Here is a 20,337-nt window from a genome sequence, read left to right on the forward strand (position 1 = left end):
AAAGCATTAAAAATTCTTGAAGTTTTGGAGGTGTCCCTCTAGCCCATAAAAAATTTATTATGAAAAGTCATTATAGAATGACTAACAAAAAGAATGACAGTGTTTTATTACTAGCGGGTCTCCATTTCTTCTTTGGAAGGCAGCCATATCATCCTGAGGACTTTCGTGAGTACTAAAGAGGTACTTGTAGGGCTGTGTATTTACCTATGTGTATAAGGCAACTACTTAGAAGGCAGGTTGGTGCTACAGAAATTTAGCCAAACAACAGTGGTCAGTTTTCCACAGGGCCTCTAACCCTTCCAGGTGTGGGTTTCTGACTGATTTTACAGTCCAAGAAGAGAGTATTGGTTACCCCCATGGCAGTTGTGCCACAGTTGCACAATGGCATGTTGGCATTGTAGCAGATAGGGTTCAGCTCAACCTTCTTTCCCAGCAGCCATCATATAACCTTCAGGCATTTTGAAGGCTAACCAGTGAGGAGATGGTTTCCGGTTTAGTTGGCACTTAACTTCTCTTTATCTTGTAACCAAAGTCTGTCTTGTCTTTAGCAGTAAGATCTTACCATCTGGTTCTTGTGGACAAGCAACAGTAACGACAAGAGCATACATTTGTTTTGGAGGCCTCTCCGGTCTTTCTTCCTGACCAATAGCAAATGAGGAGGTAGCATACATCTGCCACTGGGGATTTTGTTTACTCACTGCCACCAGGAGCAACATTGTATAGATGTCAAAGTCTCTCTCTCTCTCTCTCTCTCTCTCTCTCTCTCTCTCTCTCTCTCTCTCTCTCTCTCTGCGTGTGTGTGTGTGTGTGTGTGTGTGTGTGTGTGTGTGTGTGTGTGTGTGTGTGTATGTGTATTATAAAATAGGAGATTTTCATACAACTTAACTTTTTAATTATTGCCTTTTAAAAACCAGTTGCTTACCTACAATTTATTTATTGTTCAGTTTCCTTGGCTCCTACCTTTGCTTGAATTCTATTTTGCTATTCTTTTGAAATAACTTCTATTCATATTGAAGCATTTTATATGTACTAATATTATATGTAAACAAAAAGGTTAGAAATCTGAAAACACCATAAGAATCGGCAGGGGTCCAGGAAGACAACTCATGGCAGAGTGGTAGTATTGCAAACTTAAGAACTAAGTTCATTGCCTTGAACCCACATTAACAGTGGGTATGATGGTGTTGAGCGTCTAATCTCAGTACTCCAGAAGAGGTGAGTGAACTCTAGGTATTAGTGGCATTTGTTTAAGTGTTGAGGTTTTTCTCTCAGCCTAGCTAGCCAGCAAATAATTGAGACTGCACTATTAGATTTATTTCACAGCTTTAAGGCACAACAGCTGAGCAGTGTTGATCTATTTTAACCCTCTGAACTAATCTGGCTGCCTCCCAGTCAAATCCCCGAGATACTTGCATGTTAGGGCTCTCTCTGCCCTGAGTGTTTTAACATGGTGTCTCCTGGAACCTCTACCTGCAGTGAATCTCCACTTCCTTTTTCTCTCCCCAACTCCCCTGGCTGGAAGGAAGTTCTGCCCTATTCTCTCCTCAGCTCAGCCATTCTGACCAGCTTCTTTAGTGACCAATTAGGGAAAAATTGGCAAGGAATGTTTACACAACATTGAGACTGAATTTTCAGAATAAGGATTCAAACCAGCTACGGGGGCACAGAACTCAGCATCTGAATAATACAAGGATCTTTACACAGTGCCCAATACCATTGTGCCTACACCTGGGACTCGCTGGCTGCCCTGCCCGCTGAGCCTACTTGCTAATGAGAGGCCCATATGTAAAAGTTGTCTGTCTTACTCTCTGCCATGTACTTCTCTTAGGAGTCTGTTGTGTTTAGTTTATGTCCAGTTTCCCCTTTGTGTTCTTTGTTGAACTATTTTGTTTCTCTGGGTTTTCTAAATCTGAGTTATATTTGCACATGTTTTATTGTTTCTTTAAATTCTTTTATTTTAAAATGCTTTGTTATTTTAAATGGCATATTATGTCTGCAGTTTTTCTTCTTACTATAGCAACAATATGAGATTTGACTGATTCAGTATTTGCTCATATTTATGGTCATATGAATAAGTTACCCTGAATATCATGAACATGAAAGACGGAGAAAGCAATTTCAGCTCCTCCTCCCATGTATGTGTGTGTGAGTGTGAGTGTACTGTGTATGTGAATGCATGAGTGTGGGGGTGAGTGTATATGTGTGTGTGTGTGTGTGTGTGTGTGTGTGTGTGTAAGAGAGAGTGTATGTGAGTGTTTGTCTGTGTGTGGCATGTTGCCATAATGTTATGTGTAATTTCTCTGTGACTGAAGAGTAACAATTCGATTCATTTTGCATCCTTAACCACTTTTATTCAGAAGCTCCAGCATATCTCATAGACCTGATGCATGATAAAAATAATGAAATCCGGAAAGTCTGTGATAACACGTTAGATATTATCGCAGTAAGTACTTTCTCTACAAAACCTATACTGATTTTATTTTGTGAAAGAGAAGACATTGTAGACCTAATTTGAACTATTGATGTTAACACAACTTTACTTTTGTTAAGATCTAGAAAACTCTTTGATCCAAGTTAGGTCTTTGGGCTTTCAGCTTTTATTTTTTAATATTTTTTCTCATTTTTTAATTTTAAAATTTTTAATTTTTAATTTTTAATTTTAAATGTTACCCCATTTCCCGGTTTCCCCTCCAGAAACCCACTATTCCACCCCCAGCTCGCCAACCCCCACATCTATGAGGCTTTCAGCTTTTAGCCATAGGCTCATGAGAGGAGTTTGCACATAATTACAGTGCAGTCTGATCTCTGCTTTATCCTAGAATCATTTACTTTTAGAAGCATGTCTGTAAAATGAATCAAATTTTATTTAAACTATTTTCTCAGTTATTTGATTGTATTGTTGAAACTGGGGCATTTAAAAGTATACGTGAGTAGAGGGACGAGCTACGTCTTAGGTTAGAAACTGGCTGGACTTAGATTTTCTCCAAAAATCAAGATCCCGCTGTAGAGCTCTTCTTGGCCTCGAGCTTTAGGGTAGGGCTGTGTTGTAATCGCGAATGCTTTTTAACTTTTGCTGTATACTGATGACATAGCATGCCTGCTGCCTTCTTTGAACTGCATTTCTGCCATGTTGTAAGGTTTCCTGATGGTAGCCTATCCAGTAGTGTTAGGAGCTTAACAACCTCTTTAAACAAATTGACAAACATTTTTTGAAAACTGATTACCTAATTCATTGAAAATAAGCTGAGTTAACTTTTCTGTTAGTGATTTCATTGCAGAGTAGAAAATTAATGACAGAAACTTTCTTGTTGATGTCCCTGTCCAATTTTATTTTGGAAATTCATCTTACTTGATGTCAGCTGCTTTTTAAACTTGGCTAAGTACCGCTTAGTGGTTTTGAATTAAATTGATTAAATGCTGTTTTAGCTTTGATCTAAGCCAGAATAGGGAATATATGTAGAAAAGGATTTTTACCAATGTGTCATAGCTTGCTAGAAATGGCCATGGAGGTTATAAACATAAAGTATTTAATACTCTTGGGGAACAATTTAATGGCATATATATCATTTCAAATACACCCCCATGTCATTGCATATAAAATATGCACTATAAGAACAAGGGGCCGCTTAGAGGTCCACGTGTGTGAGTCTCTAAGCAGAGAGAACAGTAGTGAGCTGTAGCACACCTCTTCCTGTGCTCCAGTTCCTCTCTGAGAAATGGAAGAGGTAGTTGGACAGGCTTGGCAGGAGTTTTACTTCAGAATTAACTAAATGGTAGCTCTAAAGATAACCTTAATGTAAGAATATTTGACACAAAGTATGAGTGTGTTGCAGGATAACATCTTATCCCAGTTAAACATAGGATTTGAGTTCACGTTGCCTGCCTTTTGCTTGGAGTCGCCTCCACCCCGTGCACAGTTCCCTCGCAGTCCCTGCAGCTTCCCTTCTCTGCAGCCACAGTTTTCTGCTGATCTCATAGTAAGGTCTGTTCTTAACCTTTTCCCTCACTTCCTCTAACGTCATTTCAATTTAATCTTTTTTATTGAATATTTTATGTATTTACATTTCAAATGTTATCCCCTTTCCAAATCTCCCCTCGGGGAACCTCTCCCATCTCCCCTCCCCCTGCTTCTGTGAGGATGCTCCCCCTCCCACCAACCCACTCCCACCTCAACACCCTTTGATTCCCCTACATTGGGGAAAAGAGCCTTCACAGGACCAAGGGCTTCTCTTCATATTGATGCCATACAATGTCATCCTCTGCTACATATGCGGCTGAAGCCAAGGGTCCCTCCATGTATACTCTTTGGTTAGTGGTTTAGTCCCTGGGAGCTCTGAGGTGTCTGATTGGTTGATATTGTTGTTCTTCCTATGAGGTTGCTAACCCCCTCTTTCAGTCCTTCCCCTAACTCCTCATTTGGGGTCCCCGTGTTCAGTCCAATGGTTGGCCGTGAACCTCCGACTCTGTCAAACTCTGGCAGATCCTCTCAGGAGACATCTATAACAGCCTTCTGTCAGCAAGCACTTCTTGGCATCCCCAGTAGTGTCTGGGTTTGGTGTCTGTATATGGGCTGGATTCCCAAGTTGGGCAGTCTATGGATGGCCTTTCCTTCATTCTCTGCTCCACTCTTTGTCCTCATATTTACTTTAGACAGGAGCCCCTCTGGGTTAAGAATTTGAAGATGAGCCCCCCAATGAGGGGTGGGTTTGCCTAACCTCTAGATATGGTCTCTACAGGTTCTCCCTCCCCTTCATTGGGCATTTCAGCTAATCTCATCCCTCTTGCTTTCCTGGCATCTGGCACTTGCTGGTGGCTACCCTGAGTTTCCCATCCCCCGTTGCTACACAACTCTGTTCAAATTCCCGACCCTCTGTATATCATCCCAGTCTCCTCCCATACCTGATCCTATCCCCCTTTTTAGCCCTTCAGCCTCCTCTCTGCTTTTCAAGACTCTCCCACCCTCTACCTCCTGTGAGTATTTTGTTCCCCTTCTAAGAAGGACTGAAGCATCCACACTTTGGTCTTCCTTCTTCATGAGTTTCGTATGCTCTGTGAATTGTATCTTGCATATTCTGAGCTTTTGGGCTAATATCCACTTATCAATGAGTGCTTACCATGTGTTTTCTTTTGTGATTGAGTTACCTCATTCAGGATGATATTTTCTAGTTCCATCCATTCGCCTAAGAATTTCATGTAGTCATTCTTTTTAATAGTAGTACTCCATTGTGTAGATGTACCACATTTTCTGTGCCCTTGTTATATATGTTGGAACATCTGTTGGGTATATGCCCAGGAGTGGTATAGCAGGGTCCTTAGGTAGTGCAATGCCCAATTTTCTGAGGAACCTCCAGACTGATTTCCAGAGTGGTTGTACCAGCTTGCAACCCCACCAGCAATGGAGGAGTGTTTCTCTTTGTCCACATCCTTGCCAGCATCCGTTGTCACCGGAGGTTTTTATCTTAGCCATTCTGACTGGTGCGAGGTGGAATCTAACTGTATTAAAATGATACTCATTGAGAAAGCAAAGACCACCAACAACAACAACGCAGGTGTTCATTTCCCTTTGTCCCCTTCTTCAGCCTTCATTTTATGTCGTTGATCATATTCTCCCTGGGGAGACTTATAGCTTTGTAGTCAGCATTAAATTGTAAAGCCACAAAGAAAACAGTGCTAGATAATATTGTGAAAAGCCTTCTTGTCATGAAGACTTCAGAGGGATTTGGAAGCCCCACTGTGTTGTTCAGCTGGCTCAGACCCTGCTCCTGCTTCCCAGAAGTGAAATCCAGTATAGCAGGTAGAAAGGTACCAGGATATGGAAACAAGCCTTGTTTTAGTAAAAACATATTTATTTTATCTTTCTGCCATTGGACTATAAGGTCCAAATTTAGCTAGACAGTAGAGAATTATAACAAACTCTAAGAACGTAATTTTCCTCACCTAGATAGAAGCTCTGATCATAATTCAGTCTTTGACTTTCAGAAAGGGGCAGGTTGATCTCCTACATTCAACTTATTTTTAAAGCATACATTAAAGAATGTCATGAACCCTTTAAGATTGTGACCACTCAGTTTACAGTGATACTTCTGATCCTTACACTTGCTGTGAGGACTAGAGACGATGCTCATGACACATTTAACCCGAGTGAGCAGCCAAACCAAGTTGAGAAATCTATGCACAAGTTATTCGAAGCACCATTTCCCTTCTTTAGGACAAGTAAATATCCACATTCTTTGCTTTCATTTTGATTTTTAGGTGACATCAGAAGATAAACCGCTTGTTGTCTTGATTAATCTCAGTGATTCTGAGTGTGTACTTCAGACAGATAATTACTGCTCAGAGCTTATATTTGAAGTTGCCCCACAGACTGGATGAATTTGGATTTTTATAAAATTTTATGCTATGACAATTTACAATTAATTGCAAAATGTATATTTTAGGACCTTTAGCAAAAAGGAAGCTGCCTTTTCTACTGTAAAAATACCTTTTTAGTTAAAAGATCCCCATGTTCTAATTTTATAGTAGCTTATTTTACTTTAAACTCAGTATTATACTCCCAGCTTTCTGAGCATCCTCATTTAGGGGAACTTCGAGGAGAAAAGCATCTTTTTTTAATTATTGTTACTTGAGAATTGTATCCAGTACGTTTTGATCATAATCCCATTTGGCCCACTTCTCCATCTCTTCCAGGATCCACCTCCCTACTCCATACCAATCCGACTTGGTGTCCTCATTTGCTTTCTGTTAACCCATCAATCTCATTAGCGTTACCTGTGTACTCTTGGATGTGGGCTGTCCACTAACTGTGTTAGACCTAACAGGGGCCACACCCTTAAATACATCAAATTTCTTCTGTTACTCTCTGTCTCTGTCTTGTGCCCAGACCCCCATGCTGCTTTTTGTCTGACTTGAACTCGTTTAGGACCTGTGCATGCTGTCACAACCACTTGAGCACCTGAGTGCATATGTACAACTGCTGTAGTGTTCTGAAAACACCTCTTCCTGATAATCATCTGCCATCTCTGGCTCTTATCAGTCTTCCTGCCCCCTCTTCCTTCATGATCTGCACCAAGCCATTTTCTTATTAAATTATTTTAATTATTTACATTCCAGAAGTTGCCCCCTTTCCCAGTCCTCCCCACCCCACCACGTCTGTGAGAGGGTGCTCTCCGACCCACCCACATCCACCTCAACTCCACCAGCATTCCTCTTTCCTAAGGCATCAAATTTCTACAGGATTAGGTTCATGCTCTCACTCTAAGACCATACAAGGCAGTCCTCTGCCACACAGGTGCCTTGGGTATACAGGTAACCCATGTATACTCCTTGTTTTGGGACCTAGTGTCTGGGAGCTCTGAGGGGTCAGGTTAGTTGACACTCTTGTTCTTCTCTTCCTATGGGGTTGCAATTTTCCTTCAGCTCCTTTAGTCCTTCCTGTAACTTAATCCAATGTTAGTATCTACAATTGTCTGAGTCAGTTGCTGGTAAAGCCTCTCCAAGGACAGCCATTCAGGCCCCTCTCTGCACCCACAATGTGGTTTCAGTAATAGTGTCAGGATTTGGTATGCGCACATGGGATAGATTCCAAGTTGGGCTGGTCGCTGGGTGGCTTTTCAGTCTTGCAGCAAGCCATCTTTTTTTTTTTCATCTTTATTAAATTGGGTATTTCTTACTTACATTTCAATTGTTATTCCCTTTCCCGGTTTTCAGGCCAACATCCCCCTAACCCCTCCCCTTTTCTATCGGAGTTCCCCTCCCCATCCACCCCCATTACCGCCCTCCCCCCAACAATCATGTTCACTGGGGGTTCAGTCTTAGCAGGACCCAGGGCTTCCCCTTCCACTGGTGCTCTTACTAGGATATTCATTGCTACCTATGGGGTCAGAGTCCAGGGTCAGTCCATGTATAGTCTTTAGGTAGTGGCTTAGTCCCTGGAAGCTCTGGTTGCTTGGCATTGTTGTACATATGGGGACTCGAGCCCCTTCAAGCTCTTCCAGTTCTTTCTCTGATTCCTTCAACGGGGGTCCTATTCTCAGTTCAGTGGTTTGCTGCTGGCATTCGCCTCTGTATTTGCTGTATTCTGGCTGTGTCTCTCAGGAGCGATCTACATCCTGCTCCTGTCGGCCTGCCCTTCTTCGCTTCATCCATCTTGTCTAATTGGATGGCTGTATATGTATGGCCACATGTGGGGCAGGCTCTGAATGGGTGTTCCTTCAGTCTCTGTTCTAAACTTTGCCTCCCTATTCCCTCCCAAGGGTATTCTTGTTCCCCTTTTAAAGAAGGAGTGAAGCATTCGCAGCAAGCCATCTTAATGCACTGTTCTGCTTGCACAAAAGCTGCCGGTCTTTCCATTTTCAAGTCACTGTTACTGATCACAGTGGAGGATACAACTTTCCATCCAAATCTGTTTCAAGAATAAAAGAGAGTTTGGTGTTATTTGAAGCAAGAGAAACATTGTGAAGCAAAGTGGGAAAGCACTAAATAAAGACATCAAGGGACAGCGTAATGTTGCTGGCCATGCTAAGTAATAGTGGCTAAGTATTTTTCATCCTGTAAGGACTTCTTTAGAAACTCATCGGTGATAGGAGTGGATGATCCAGAGGCCTAAACTCACGAACTGAAACAGGTGTTTCTTTTGGTTCTTTGTGAACTAAGAGTGTTGCATGTATTGCATACTGCAGCCTCACTGGGGGGTATCAGTAAACTGTTGCTGTGTGACTGAGGTTGCTTGTGGCTTAGAGAGGCAGGGAATGAATGATGCCCATGTGGGGAAGAGCAGGGAGCCCTTATGAGAGAGCTGGCTACCTGGATATCTACGATTTTGATTTAGTGGATCATTTTCTTTTCTCCCTGGGCCTTGGAAATCTTAAAAGGAGAACTTACACATCTGTCTACAGGGCTTCTAAAACCCACTTCTGCCATTAGTATATCCTCAGCTTCCTGTAAAGTATTTGAGGACCTCAAAACATCCTCTCAAACCGGCAAACATACCCCTCTTCAGACATGGCTGTGTTGTCATTCATTTAAAGCATGTTATCTATGCACATAGTACATGAGAGACACTAAGATAACTATGGAGCTCAGTAGCACAAGGCCATTGAATATCAAAGTTTACAGTCTAGATTCTGGAGAACCCTGGGATCTGTAATCTGAACACATGAGCTAGTCAGCCCAGAACAGGAATGTGACAGGGCCCTCAGTAGATGTTCTATGCCAACTACATAGTGCTCACAAGAGAAGGGATAATTAGGTTCTCAGGTTCAGTGCCATGTCTTTTGTCTTTCTAACCCCCAGTGTCCTGGCGTGTGCTTGCATATTGACATATTGACACAATTCAGGTGGCTGAGATTTGTATGATAGTTCTTCCTTTTTCAGTAGTTAATTATGGCCACAGACAGAATGAATGTGTTCAATAATCGAATTAATACCTGGTCTAGTATTTTAACTTGGAAAATAAGGTCATCTTATAAGTACAGAACATTTTATATTAAATAGGGCTGGCCTACTTAAATGAGATAAACTAATGAAGGTATAAAAGCAGTTTTTTATACATTGTAACCTTCCTCACAAAGATTTCCAAGAAAATCTTGATCAGACAAAAAAGCTGGTTTAATAATCCTGCTACCGGGGCTGGGGATTTAGCTCAGTGGTAGAGCGCTTACATAGGAAGCGCAAGGCCCTGGGTTCGGTCCCCAGCTCCGAAAAAAAGAACCAAAAAAATAATAATAATAATAATAATCCTGCTACCTAGAACACTTTAAATGTATCTGACAATAGTTAAGTTACAGAGAAAAAAGTATTGGGTTAGGATTAGAAATCAAGCTTTCAAAAAGCAGAGAATGTGGGGCGTGAGAGTGTAGGTGAGGGGGGAGCACTTTCATACAGACAAAAGGAAGGGGGAGGGCAGATATGGGATAGGGGGCTGGTGGAAGGCTAAGCAGGGAGTGGGATATCTTGGAATGGGGTGTTGGTGGAGGGGGTAACCTGGAAGTGGGATATCATTTGAGATGTAAATGAATGGGATGATTAATTTTACAAAAAGAATTAAATAAAATGGGTAGTCACCCTTTATACATCTCTTTCTCTTTACCTCCCACTAAGATGTATACATGTGTGTGTGTGTGTGTGTGTGTGTGTGTGTGTCTGTGTGTGTGTGTGTCTGTGTGTGTGTGTGTCTGTGTCTGTGTGTGTAAGTGGGGGTACCTGTGTTGGTTAGAGTGCAACCTCAGTGGTTGGCCCTCACTTCTCACATTATTTGAGACAGGATATTTTTGTTCACTGTATCATACACCACACTAGCTAGCCCTTGAGCTTCTGGTCATTGACCTGTGTCTGCCTGCCACCTTGCCATGGGAGCCCTGGGAATGCAGAGGCTTGCAGTGGCGGCCGGCTTTATGTTAGTTCTGCAGATGTGAAATTGGGTTCTCACACTGGAGTTGGTAACCCCTTTACTCACCCCAAGGCATCACTCCAGCCTGGCTCTCACCATTAATTGTGGGTGGAGACAGAGCACAGAGACTTTTCTAATGAATTGTTGATAGAACTTGTAAAATCATCTTGCCAGACAGCTAGAGCTGGCTCCTGTTTATAGACACAATAAAATTTAATTTATCAGTGTAAGTACATTTTAAATTTTTTTTCTTAATTCTATAAAATGAAATTACACTTAATGCCAAGTTTGTTTGGCCCTCTTTTGTAGTTCTTCTTTTTATCACATAGAATTTAGGATATTTTTCCAGCTTGTTAGAAATTAAATAAAAGAAAATGCATATTCATGAAATTTTTTGTATATTTCCTTTACTGATTCTTACATGTCTTGCTTTACTTGGATTAAATGACCACAGTTGGACTTGAAACCCAAACAAAGCATTAAAAAATGAAAAGTCATGATTACTTAATTAAATAAATTTCATATAATTATATATAAGGTCTAAAGTGGCATATTTAAAATGCTATTTGTACAGGTTAGTCTCCTCATTACCTTTTTAAAAAGTTTGTCTAAGGAGATACTCATACCTAAAAGTTTGCTTTAAGACTTGCCTCAGTTGAGGCTGTGTAAAGGTCCACACTGTTGAGAAAGCAGTATATACATAAAAGCCAACAGCTTTATTAAATGTATGTTTATTACTCCCGCCTCTGCCCTGCTGCCTGCACCCACATAACAAAAAGAAATATAAATATATGTGTATTTTTGAGAAAATGTTTTTAAGCTATAAAAGCCTCCCTTTTTGGAGCTTTTTAGCCTTAAAAAACGGGACTATTTCAGACTTGTTTTAATTTAGTATAAAAACGTTATTAAATAAACCATATTACAGTGTCAATTAGGGTCTGCCAGATTAAAGAGGGGAAAATCTGTTCTCCATCAGTGGCTCCAGGACACAGAGCAGATCTGTGTAGCTCTGTGTTATCCTAGAGTGTGTTAATCAGATACAAGGTGTGACGGAAGCCAATGACAGGAGTTTCCCTGACAGTGCCCAGACGCTGACAATAGGCCGGGTGAGCCTTGAGAATGTCTCAGTGGTTAAACAGTAAACAAAGTGATGTAGAACTTCAAAAAGGATGGCACATTCCATGTAAAACCAAACCATAAGTCTTTGGTGACACGTAAGGGTTTATGGAACCTGAGTGCCTAAGATCATAATGTCAGAAGCTGAGAAGAGGGGAAAATAAAAGACAAAACCTGTTTTCCTTTAAATACAAGATAGAATGAAAACTTAGACAGAGCCCAGCACTACACGCCTGCCTCAGGAAGAGAGTGTTGCAGTGAGAAGTGTGTCCCTGGAGCATTCCTACAAAGGCTTGATGGAGTTGGATATGCCCTATGGGACTGACGGCGTCAATGCTCACAGCCCTTTCCCAGTATAGGATGGAAACTGGGCATGGAGAGAGCACAGGAACCCCAGAGGCATGCCCTGGGGACTGATTGTCATATGCTGAGTTTGTTAATTTTTGACTACTCATTTGGGGATGCTAGGCTGTGTGCTTCCAGCACTCTTAGTTATTTGGGATAATTCTTTAATACCTAACAAAGTAAAAAATATTTATGGTAGGGTTTTATTTACAGAATGTTAGATGTTGACTAACTCCTAAATATTTCTTACAAGTGAAAAACCTGAGACTAAATGTGATTAAAATGTCTTTTAACAAGATAATATACTTCAGTTAGCTGCAGCGATGTAACTGGGAGTAGGTCTCTTGACTGCCAGTTGAGTGTCCTTTATATCATATCACATTATCAACTCAGACTCTAAGATACAGAAAGGACAATTTTGTAATGGCTATCAAAGGATGTCCTTGGGGATTCCTGAACAGTTGGCTGGCAGTAACAGAATGGTAGCCTGCTGCAGTACAAGGCATTTCACTGCTTCTCAGTAAAATGGATGAAGGAATATATAAAGGAGAAGGTAATTGTAGATTTGTGGAGACGGGCAGCTAGGCTGTGACAACGTTTCCTGTTGTGTGGGGCGACTGGGCTGTAAAGTTCCCTAGGTCTTTAAGATTGTCACATTTTTAGTTAGTGAATGGTAGTTGATTTAGTTTGAATTTTATTGTCTAAAATTATGCTTTTGGACACTCCCACAGTATAAAACCCAGGGCCACTGCTTAGCTTGCTAAGTACACTGTCAACAGATTTAAGTTAAATCTTAGATTCTTTACCAACTCCAATAAAGCTTTTCAGACGCATAACATTGGCCATCAGAATCTGTAGCAAAACAAGTCCTCACTTTTTTCTAACTAGTATGTATTACCAAGGAACAAAATTAGAGTATTTAAGTAATAGCATGCTATAAATTAGATATTTCATTCTAAGATGCTTTATTTGGTAAATATTTGAAACTTCAGTTAGGTCGTCCCTCACTGGAAGGAACCGTAGCCCAGGTTCAGTGGCTGTGAAATGTGTTGTACTTGGCTTCTAAATCAAAGTGATGATAATTTTCATCATTAGCTCCTAAACTTTGAGTTTAGGACAGTGACTCACACATAAAGGCACTGACCACCCACCCTAATGATCTGAGTCCAGTCCAGGACCCACGTGGTAGACGGAGAGGCAGAAGCAGAGCTGCTCTCTGACCTCTGTGAGTGCACCTATGGCTCATGCACCCCACACCACAGTAAATAAAGAAGTGCTAGACTTGAATTTAGAAACTCATTAAAACACACACACACACACACACACACACACACACACACACACACCAGGATTTAGATATTGTGAGTGGTTTTGAATAATGTTCAGGTTTCAACAAAAATTTTACTTTTATAATTATGAGATCAAAATATTTTCAAAAAGCAATGTTTTAACTCATTTAGAATTTAAAAAGAATCATCAACTTGATCAAGATTTCCTGCCATTTAATTCATGATGTTCTAACACAGAAACATAACTATTAAATCTCGGGGGTCACTTTCATGCCAACACTGCTGAGCATGGCAATGTGGTTTTGGTAGCAGGATTCTGTAAATATTGCTGAAGCTTTTGTAAAATGTAATTTCTGTTTCCTAGGCGATAACAGTTTCCTCCTCCTCACACCTTCTCATTTTCCCCAGAGTGCTTTCAGCAGCAGTCCTCCTGTCAGGCACTACACAGTTGTAGAATCAGACTGTTGTGAGTGCAGTACTAAGGCTAAGACTCAAAGCTCATTAGTTACCACAGATGCAGTCTTGAAATCGAGGATGCTTATTTTAATTTTATTTATTTTGCACAGCATACGTATTTTGCGTAGCATACATTTGTGACAGTGCATATGCAGAGGTCAGAGGACAACAGAGCATGGCGTGACTGTCATATTTGGAGCAAGATTCTATGCTCACTGCATTTAAAAACTTGTTTTACTAGAAGAGTTTCAAAAGTCAACCGTGGAGACCCCAGGATATTTTTGGTTCCTTAGTTTGGCCATACCAGTCTTCCTTTTAAAAACTCACATTTATGTGCAGGTTCCGTAATTGTTGTGTTGTTGAGGAAGAAGGATGAGGAGATAGTCAGATGACATAAAGACCTACATTCAAATAGCTAGCATCCCCTTTAAAAAGTAGAGCAGACACACCTATCAGTGGGTCGGCAGGGACAGGGAGGTCCTGCAGGTTACTGGCTGGCCAGCCTAGGCTCTTCATTGAGTTCCAGGCCAGACAGTGGCATGGCACATGTCTCCAAGAGGCACAACACTGGGGTTGGGGATTTAGCTCAGTGGTAGAGCACTTGCCTAGCAAGCATAAGGCCCTGGGTTCCCCGTCCCCAGCTCCGAAAAAAAGAATAATAATAAAAAAAAAAAAAGAGGCACAACACTCCAGGCTGACTCACCCACACATGTGGACATGAGATGCACAGAAAACACACACACACATGCAAATACCATAAGAGTACACAGGATAAAAAGAGAACTGATGTTTTTGGACGCATTATGATGACCCATGTGCTTAGACATTTGTTAGATTTTTTTTTTAACTTTTAATTTTGTGTGTGTGCGTGTGTGTGTGTGTGTGTGTGTGTGTGTGCATGCATGTGCCGCAGCTCACATGGAGTGATTGCACTTGGGTCACCATGTGCTGGTGCACATGCCTTTACTTACAGAGCCATCTAGCCAGCCCAGATTATTTTTTTTTATAATTAGGATAATTATATCTTACAAATTGTATATTTATTCAATAGAACTAGAGTATGTATACTCTATGGATATATTAGGGGCATAATTTTTACCTATATCTGTAAGATTTAACGTGTACTATTGGGAAGCAAGTTTTGTTTTTAGTGGTATGACTCAGCCCATGGTTTTAAATGCCCTGCGCCATGAATTTCAGTTACTATTTTCACACTAACAATTCAAATATGTGCTTGAAACTTAAATTCTAATTTAATAATCAGATCATACATTTCCCTTGAATGTCTCTTTGTTCAGATAAGTCATATTTCTTTAGTTTTTTAAATTTTTGGTTCATTTATATTCCATTCGTTGCCCCCCTAAATCCCTTTCCCATAGTTGTTCATCCCATTCCTCTTCCCCCTTGCCTCTGAAGAGGTGCTTCCCTGCCCACCACGCCTCCCCCTTCCCTGTGACCTCAAGTCTTCCACATCCTCTCCCACTGAGGCCAGACCAGGCAGTCCTCTGCTACACATGTGCCCAGGGCCTCCACCAGCCCAGATGCTCCTGGTTGGTGGCTCATTCTCTGGGAGCTCCCTGGGGTCTGGGTTAGTTGAGATGGTTGTTCTTCCTATGGGGTTGCTCTCCCCTTCAACTTCGTTAAGCCTTCCCCTAATTCAACCATAGGGGTCCCTGACTTCAGTGCTTGGGTGTAAGTATCTGCTTCTGTCTCAGTCAGCTGCTGGTAGGGCCTCTCGGAGGATAGCCATGCCAGGCTCCCGTCTATAAACACATCATAGTAATAGTGTCAGGCCTTGCCTTCCCTCCCAACCCCTCATGAGATGGATCCCAAGTTGGGTCAGTCACTGGGCAGCCTTTTCTTCAGTTTCTTCTCCATTTTTGTCTTTGCAGTTTTTTAGATAGGAACAATTCTGGGTCAGGAATTTTGACTGTGGATTAGTAACCCTGTCTCTCCTATTGAGACCCTGCCTATCTACTGGAGTTGGACTCTTTGAATTCCTTTTCCCCAAAGTTGGGCATTTTGGTTAAAGTCACCCCCAATGAGTGTCTCACCTCCTGGGTCTCTGGTACCTTTTAGAGGGTCCTCCTCACACCTTCCACCCCTTCCCCCAAGGTTGCTTATTTCCACTCATTCTCTCAGCCCTCTGGGCTTTTCTCTTGTCCTGTCCTCCCATATCTGATCCTGTTCCCATTTTCCCCAACTCACCCCTCCTCTCCCACTGCCTCCCATGATTATTTCCTTCCCTCTTCTAAGTGGGATTGAAGCCTCCTTACTTGGGCCTTTCTGCTTGTTACACTCTTGAGGCCTGTTGGTTGTATCCTAGGGATTCTGTACTTCTCGGCTAGTGTCATCTTATCAGTGAGTACATACCATGCTTGTACTTTTGGGTCTGAGTTAGTTACCTCATTCAGGATGATATTTTCTAGTTCCACCCATTTGCCTGCAATAGCCACAAATAATATAATATATCTAGGTGTAACTCTTACCAAGCAACTGAAAGATCTGTACAAGAACTTCAAATTCCTGAAAAAGAAATTGAAGAAGATTTCAGACAATGGGAAGATCTCCCATGCTCATGAATTGGTATGATTAACATAGTGAAAATGGCTATCTTGCCAAAAGTAATCTACAGATTCAGTGTAATCCCCATAAATTTCCAACACAGTTCTTCAGAGACATGGAAAGAGCAATTCTCAACTTCATATGTAAACACAAAAAACGCAGGATAGCCAAAACTATTCTCAACAATAAAAGATCTTCTAGGAAAAAAAAAAATCTTCTAGGGAAATCACCATTCCTGACCTCAAGCAGTATTACAAGGCAATAGTGAAACTGTATGGTATTGGTACAGAGACAGACAGGTAGATCACTGGAATAGAATTGAAGACCCAGAAGAAAACCCACACACCTATGGACACTTGATCTTTGACAAAGGAGAAAAGAAAGCATCTTCAGTAAATGGTACTGGTTTAACCAGCTGTGTGTAACAGAATGAAAATACACCCATATTTATTACTTTGCACAAAGCTCAAGTCCAAGTGGATCAAGGACCTCAACATAAAACCAGATACACTGAATCTAATACAAGAGAAAGTCGGAAAGACTTTCGAACTCATTGACACAAGAGGAAATTTCCTGAAGAGAATACCAATGGCTCACGCTCTAAGATCAACAATTGATAAGACCTCATGAAACTAAAAAGCTTTTGCAAGGCAAAAGACACCATCAATAGGACAAATCGGTGACCTAGAGATTAGGAAAAAATCTTCACTAACATCTGACAGAAGGCTAATATCAAAAATATACAAAGAACTCAAGAAGTTATCCTCCAAAAACCCAATGATTTGATAATCAAATTGCCATTACTGTCATCAGAAGTACACCATCTTCACATTATGCAAATGTTACATTTTTTTCAAATAAATTCATTGAATTTTATTTTCATAGCAAAGAAAATGCCATAGTTTCCCCAGAATTTGTTAGCCAACAAGTCAAAGAAAAAAGAATTTAAGCCCTGGCCTTGTTGCTTGTTCTATAACAGTACATGACATATATTTCCAAGTAAATGTTTTTACTAGCAGAAATAGTAATGGCTTCTACATTATTGTTAATATATATGGTAAAAATTGTGACATTTTAGGTTTAAATCAGTATCAAAGGCACTTTATAGGAATTAAAGACAAGAATGAATACAAGAAGGTTCAAGAAAGAAATGCTGACAGGCTTCAGTGAATGCCATCATGGAGAAGTTAGCTTTAGAAATCCAGCGTGTAATTCAGGAGAGTAGAAACTTCAAGATACATAGTTCACATGGTAGCTAGATAGATAAGTATGTAAAGAAAGTCAGTATGTAGACAAATGGATATGCAAATACGAAGATAGATGATAGGTTGATGGAAGAGTTCCTGAAAGTCACTGAGTTTTTCTACCATTGAACTAGCAATAAAGAACACATTGAATTTTCAGATTTTTGTACTATTAAAAAATAAGTTATTACCAATTAGTTTTATGTGTATTGTCATGATTGGATGTATCAAAAGATACATCCAATATATACATAGAATATAAATGGGTACTTATCATGGACATTTAGAACATGTAATGAATAACTAGGTCACACAATGTGAGACAAAGTTGAGAAATGATTGAAAATATATTGTTTGCCTTACCAAAGGTTAAAGAGGCAAGAGAGAAGAACATATTTTATGTTCTAGTTAATTCTTAGAAATTCTTTGAGCAAACCTGAACAGAAGGAACAAGCTAGAAGGGTCAGAAGCCAGACATGTCATAAACCTCTAAAGGTTTCATGGAAAGCAGAAAAGTGCTAACGCCATCAATGTCTAAGGGACCACCCCAGTGCACTGCAGATTGTGGACTTAGTTGCTCAGAACAACAAATAACTTGTTAGGATGTCAGATAACTGTCAAGTCTGCTTGTTGTATTTACAGCATATTCTGCTTCTCAAGTCAACCTTCATCAAAAAGGCATAAGAAGGAAGTCATATATGTATATTTTATTGGAGGCTCCAAATTTAATTCAGTTATAGAATTAATTACAGAATTAATACAGTTAATTCATTGACAGAAAATACATATTTTTGTTTTATTTTGTTTTTTAGTGAAACAATGTGCTTTATTGGGGTAACTTACAGGAATATGGGTGAGTTACTTGCAGGAGCAGAAATGACTCAGACAGCTGCATCACCAGAATTCATCCCAGCATCGGTGACAGCCTACTGAAGCTGGAAATCTAAATCATATTCCACAGCCTTCAGGCAGCTCAACAATTGGAAAATGTCCTTTCCACGTGACTTCGGTCTATTACTCTTTGAGGCAGCAAAGCTGGTTTGCTCTGAGAGTCTTCTTTGCAATTTGGTTTGTGAGTGGCTCTCAGCAGTTTTTATTGCTTACAATGGCAGGGAGAAGCCTCACTGTACACCACCACTTTCCAGGACTTCCTGAGGTGCTATTTAGAGTTGCTTACCTTATGATTTAAGGAGCTTCTCTCCAGGATTAAATGTTTCTATCATTATTATTATTATTATTATTATTATTATTATTATTATTATTATTATTAATCATTCCATCATTTACATCTCAGATGATATCCCTCTTTCCCCTCTCCCACCCCACCACTTCAGCATCCCCTATGCTGGGGCATAAAATCTCCACAGGACTAAAGGCCTCCCCTCCCATTGATGTCGGAAAAGGACATCCTCTGCTACATGTGTATCTGGAGCCGTGGATCACTCTGTACACTCCTTGGTTGGTGGTCTCATCCCTGGGAGCATTCAGTGGTTCAGCCAGCTGATGTTGTTCTTCCTATGGGGTTGCAGTCCCCTCAGCTCCTCCAGTCCTTCCTCCAGCTCCCCACCAGGGTCCCTGAGCTCAGTCTGATGGTTGAAAGCTGTATGAAAAGAACTCTAAGTTCCTGAAGAAAGAAATTGAAGAAGACTTTAGAAGATGGAAAGATCTTCCATGCTCATGGATTGGCAGGATTAATATAGTAAAAACAGCCATCTTGCCAAAAGCAATCTACAGATTCAGTGCAATCCCCCATCAAAATTACTACTCAGTTCTTCATAGAGTTAGAAAAAGCAGTTTGCAAATTCATTTGGAATAAAACAGGATAGTGAAAACTATTCTCAACAATTCAAGAACTTCTGGGGGAATCATCATCACTGACTTCAAGCTGTAGTATAGAGCACTAGTGATAAAAACTGCATGGTATTGGTACAGAGACAGGCAGGTAGACCAATGGAATAGAAGACCCAGACATGAACCCACACACCTATGGCCACTTGATCTTTGGCAAAAGAGCTAAAACCATCCAGTGGAAAAGATACAGCATTTTTACCAAGTGGTGTTGGTTCAACTGGAGGTCTTCATGTAGAAGAATGCAAATTGATCCATTCTTACCTCATTATACAAAGCTCAAGTCCAAGTAGATCAAGGACCTTCACATAAAACCAGGTACACTGAATGTAATAGAAGAGAAGGTGGAGAACACATGAGCACTGGGGAAGATTTCCTGAACTAGTCACCTATCTAGTGAGTTTTAACTAAATATATTGAAAACTAAGATAGAAGAAACCAGGATTCAGCTGAGAAGCCTTTTTTTTTTTTGAGCACCATATTCATCATCATTTCTCCTGCCCCCTTTTTAATGCTATTCAGACATTGATAATGAAACTCTGTTGCTGCAGTTGGAATGGAAAGACTTGGATATCACTGTGATACATGAGTTAAACAGACACAGGACAGCATGACCTCATTCATGCGAAATATAAATATTTTACCTCATAAAAGTTGAAAGTAAAAGGAAGTAGAGTATTTAGAGGGTTCAGAAAAGCTGTGGCCACTGATAGAACAGGAGGTCTATGTGTATTATTGTATGGTAGAATGACTACATAGCTATAATGTGCTGTATATCTCAAAATCTAGAAGAAAGGAAGTCAAATATTTTTGCCATACAGAAGAGATAATTAAGTTACTCGTGTTGGTTTATACGTATAACCATACAACTCAGAATGTGTGTGTGTGTGTGTGTGTGCGTGTGCGTGTGTGCGTGCGCGCGCGCATGTGAGGGAGAATTCCTACAAGTTCAAGGCTAACTTGGTCTGCCTAAAGGTGTTCCAGGACCTAGAACCAAAAAAATTAAGAATAAAATTAAAGAGAAATATTTGAGGAAATATATATGTGGGATTTCATCTAGGAATTATATATAACTTGTCAAAATATT

General features: G+C 40.5%; 1 protein-coding gene across 4 annotated transcripts in view; it reads left to right on the forward strand.

Annotated features, from left to right (window-relative positions):
• The window catches only part of Kifap3 (kinesin-associated protein 3), a 138,542-nt gene that overhangs the window by 86,124 nt on the left and 32,081 nt on the right, over window positions 1-20,337 (forward strand). For all 4 annotated transcript variants that reach the window (XM_087580237.1, XM_087580238.1, XM_087580239.1 and 1 more), the window contains 1 exon segment: window positions 2,358-2,443. In XM_087580237.1, the coding sequence (XP_087436363.1) occupies window positions 2,358-2,443 (86 nt within the window).

Source organism: Rattus norvegicus, chromosome 13 (assembly GCF_021556685.1).
Source record: "Rattus norvegicus strain SHRSP/BbbUtx chromosome 13, alternate assembly SHRSP_T2T, whole genome shotgun sequence".
Lineage (NCBI taxonomy): Eukaryota > Metazoa > Chordata > Mammalia > Rodentia > Muridae > Rattus > Rattus norvegicus.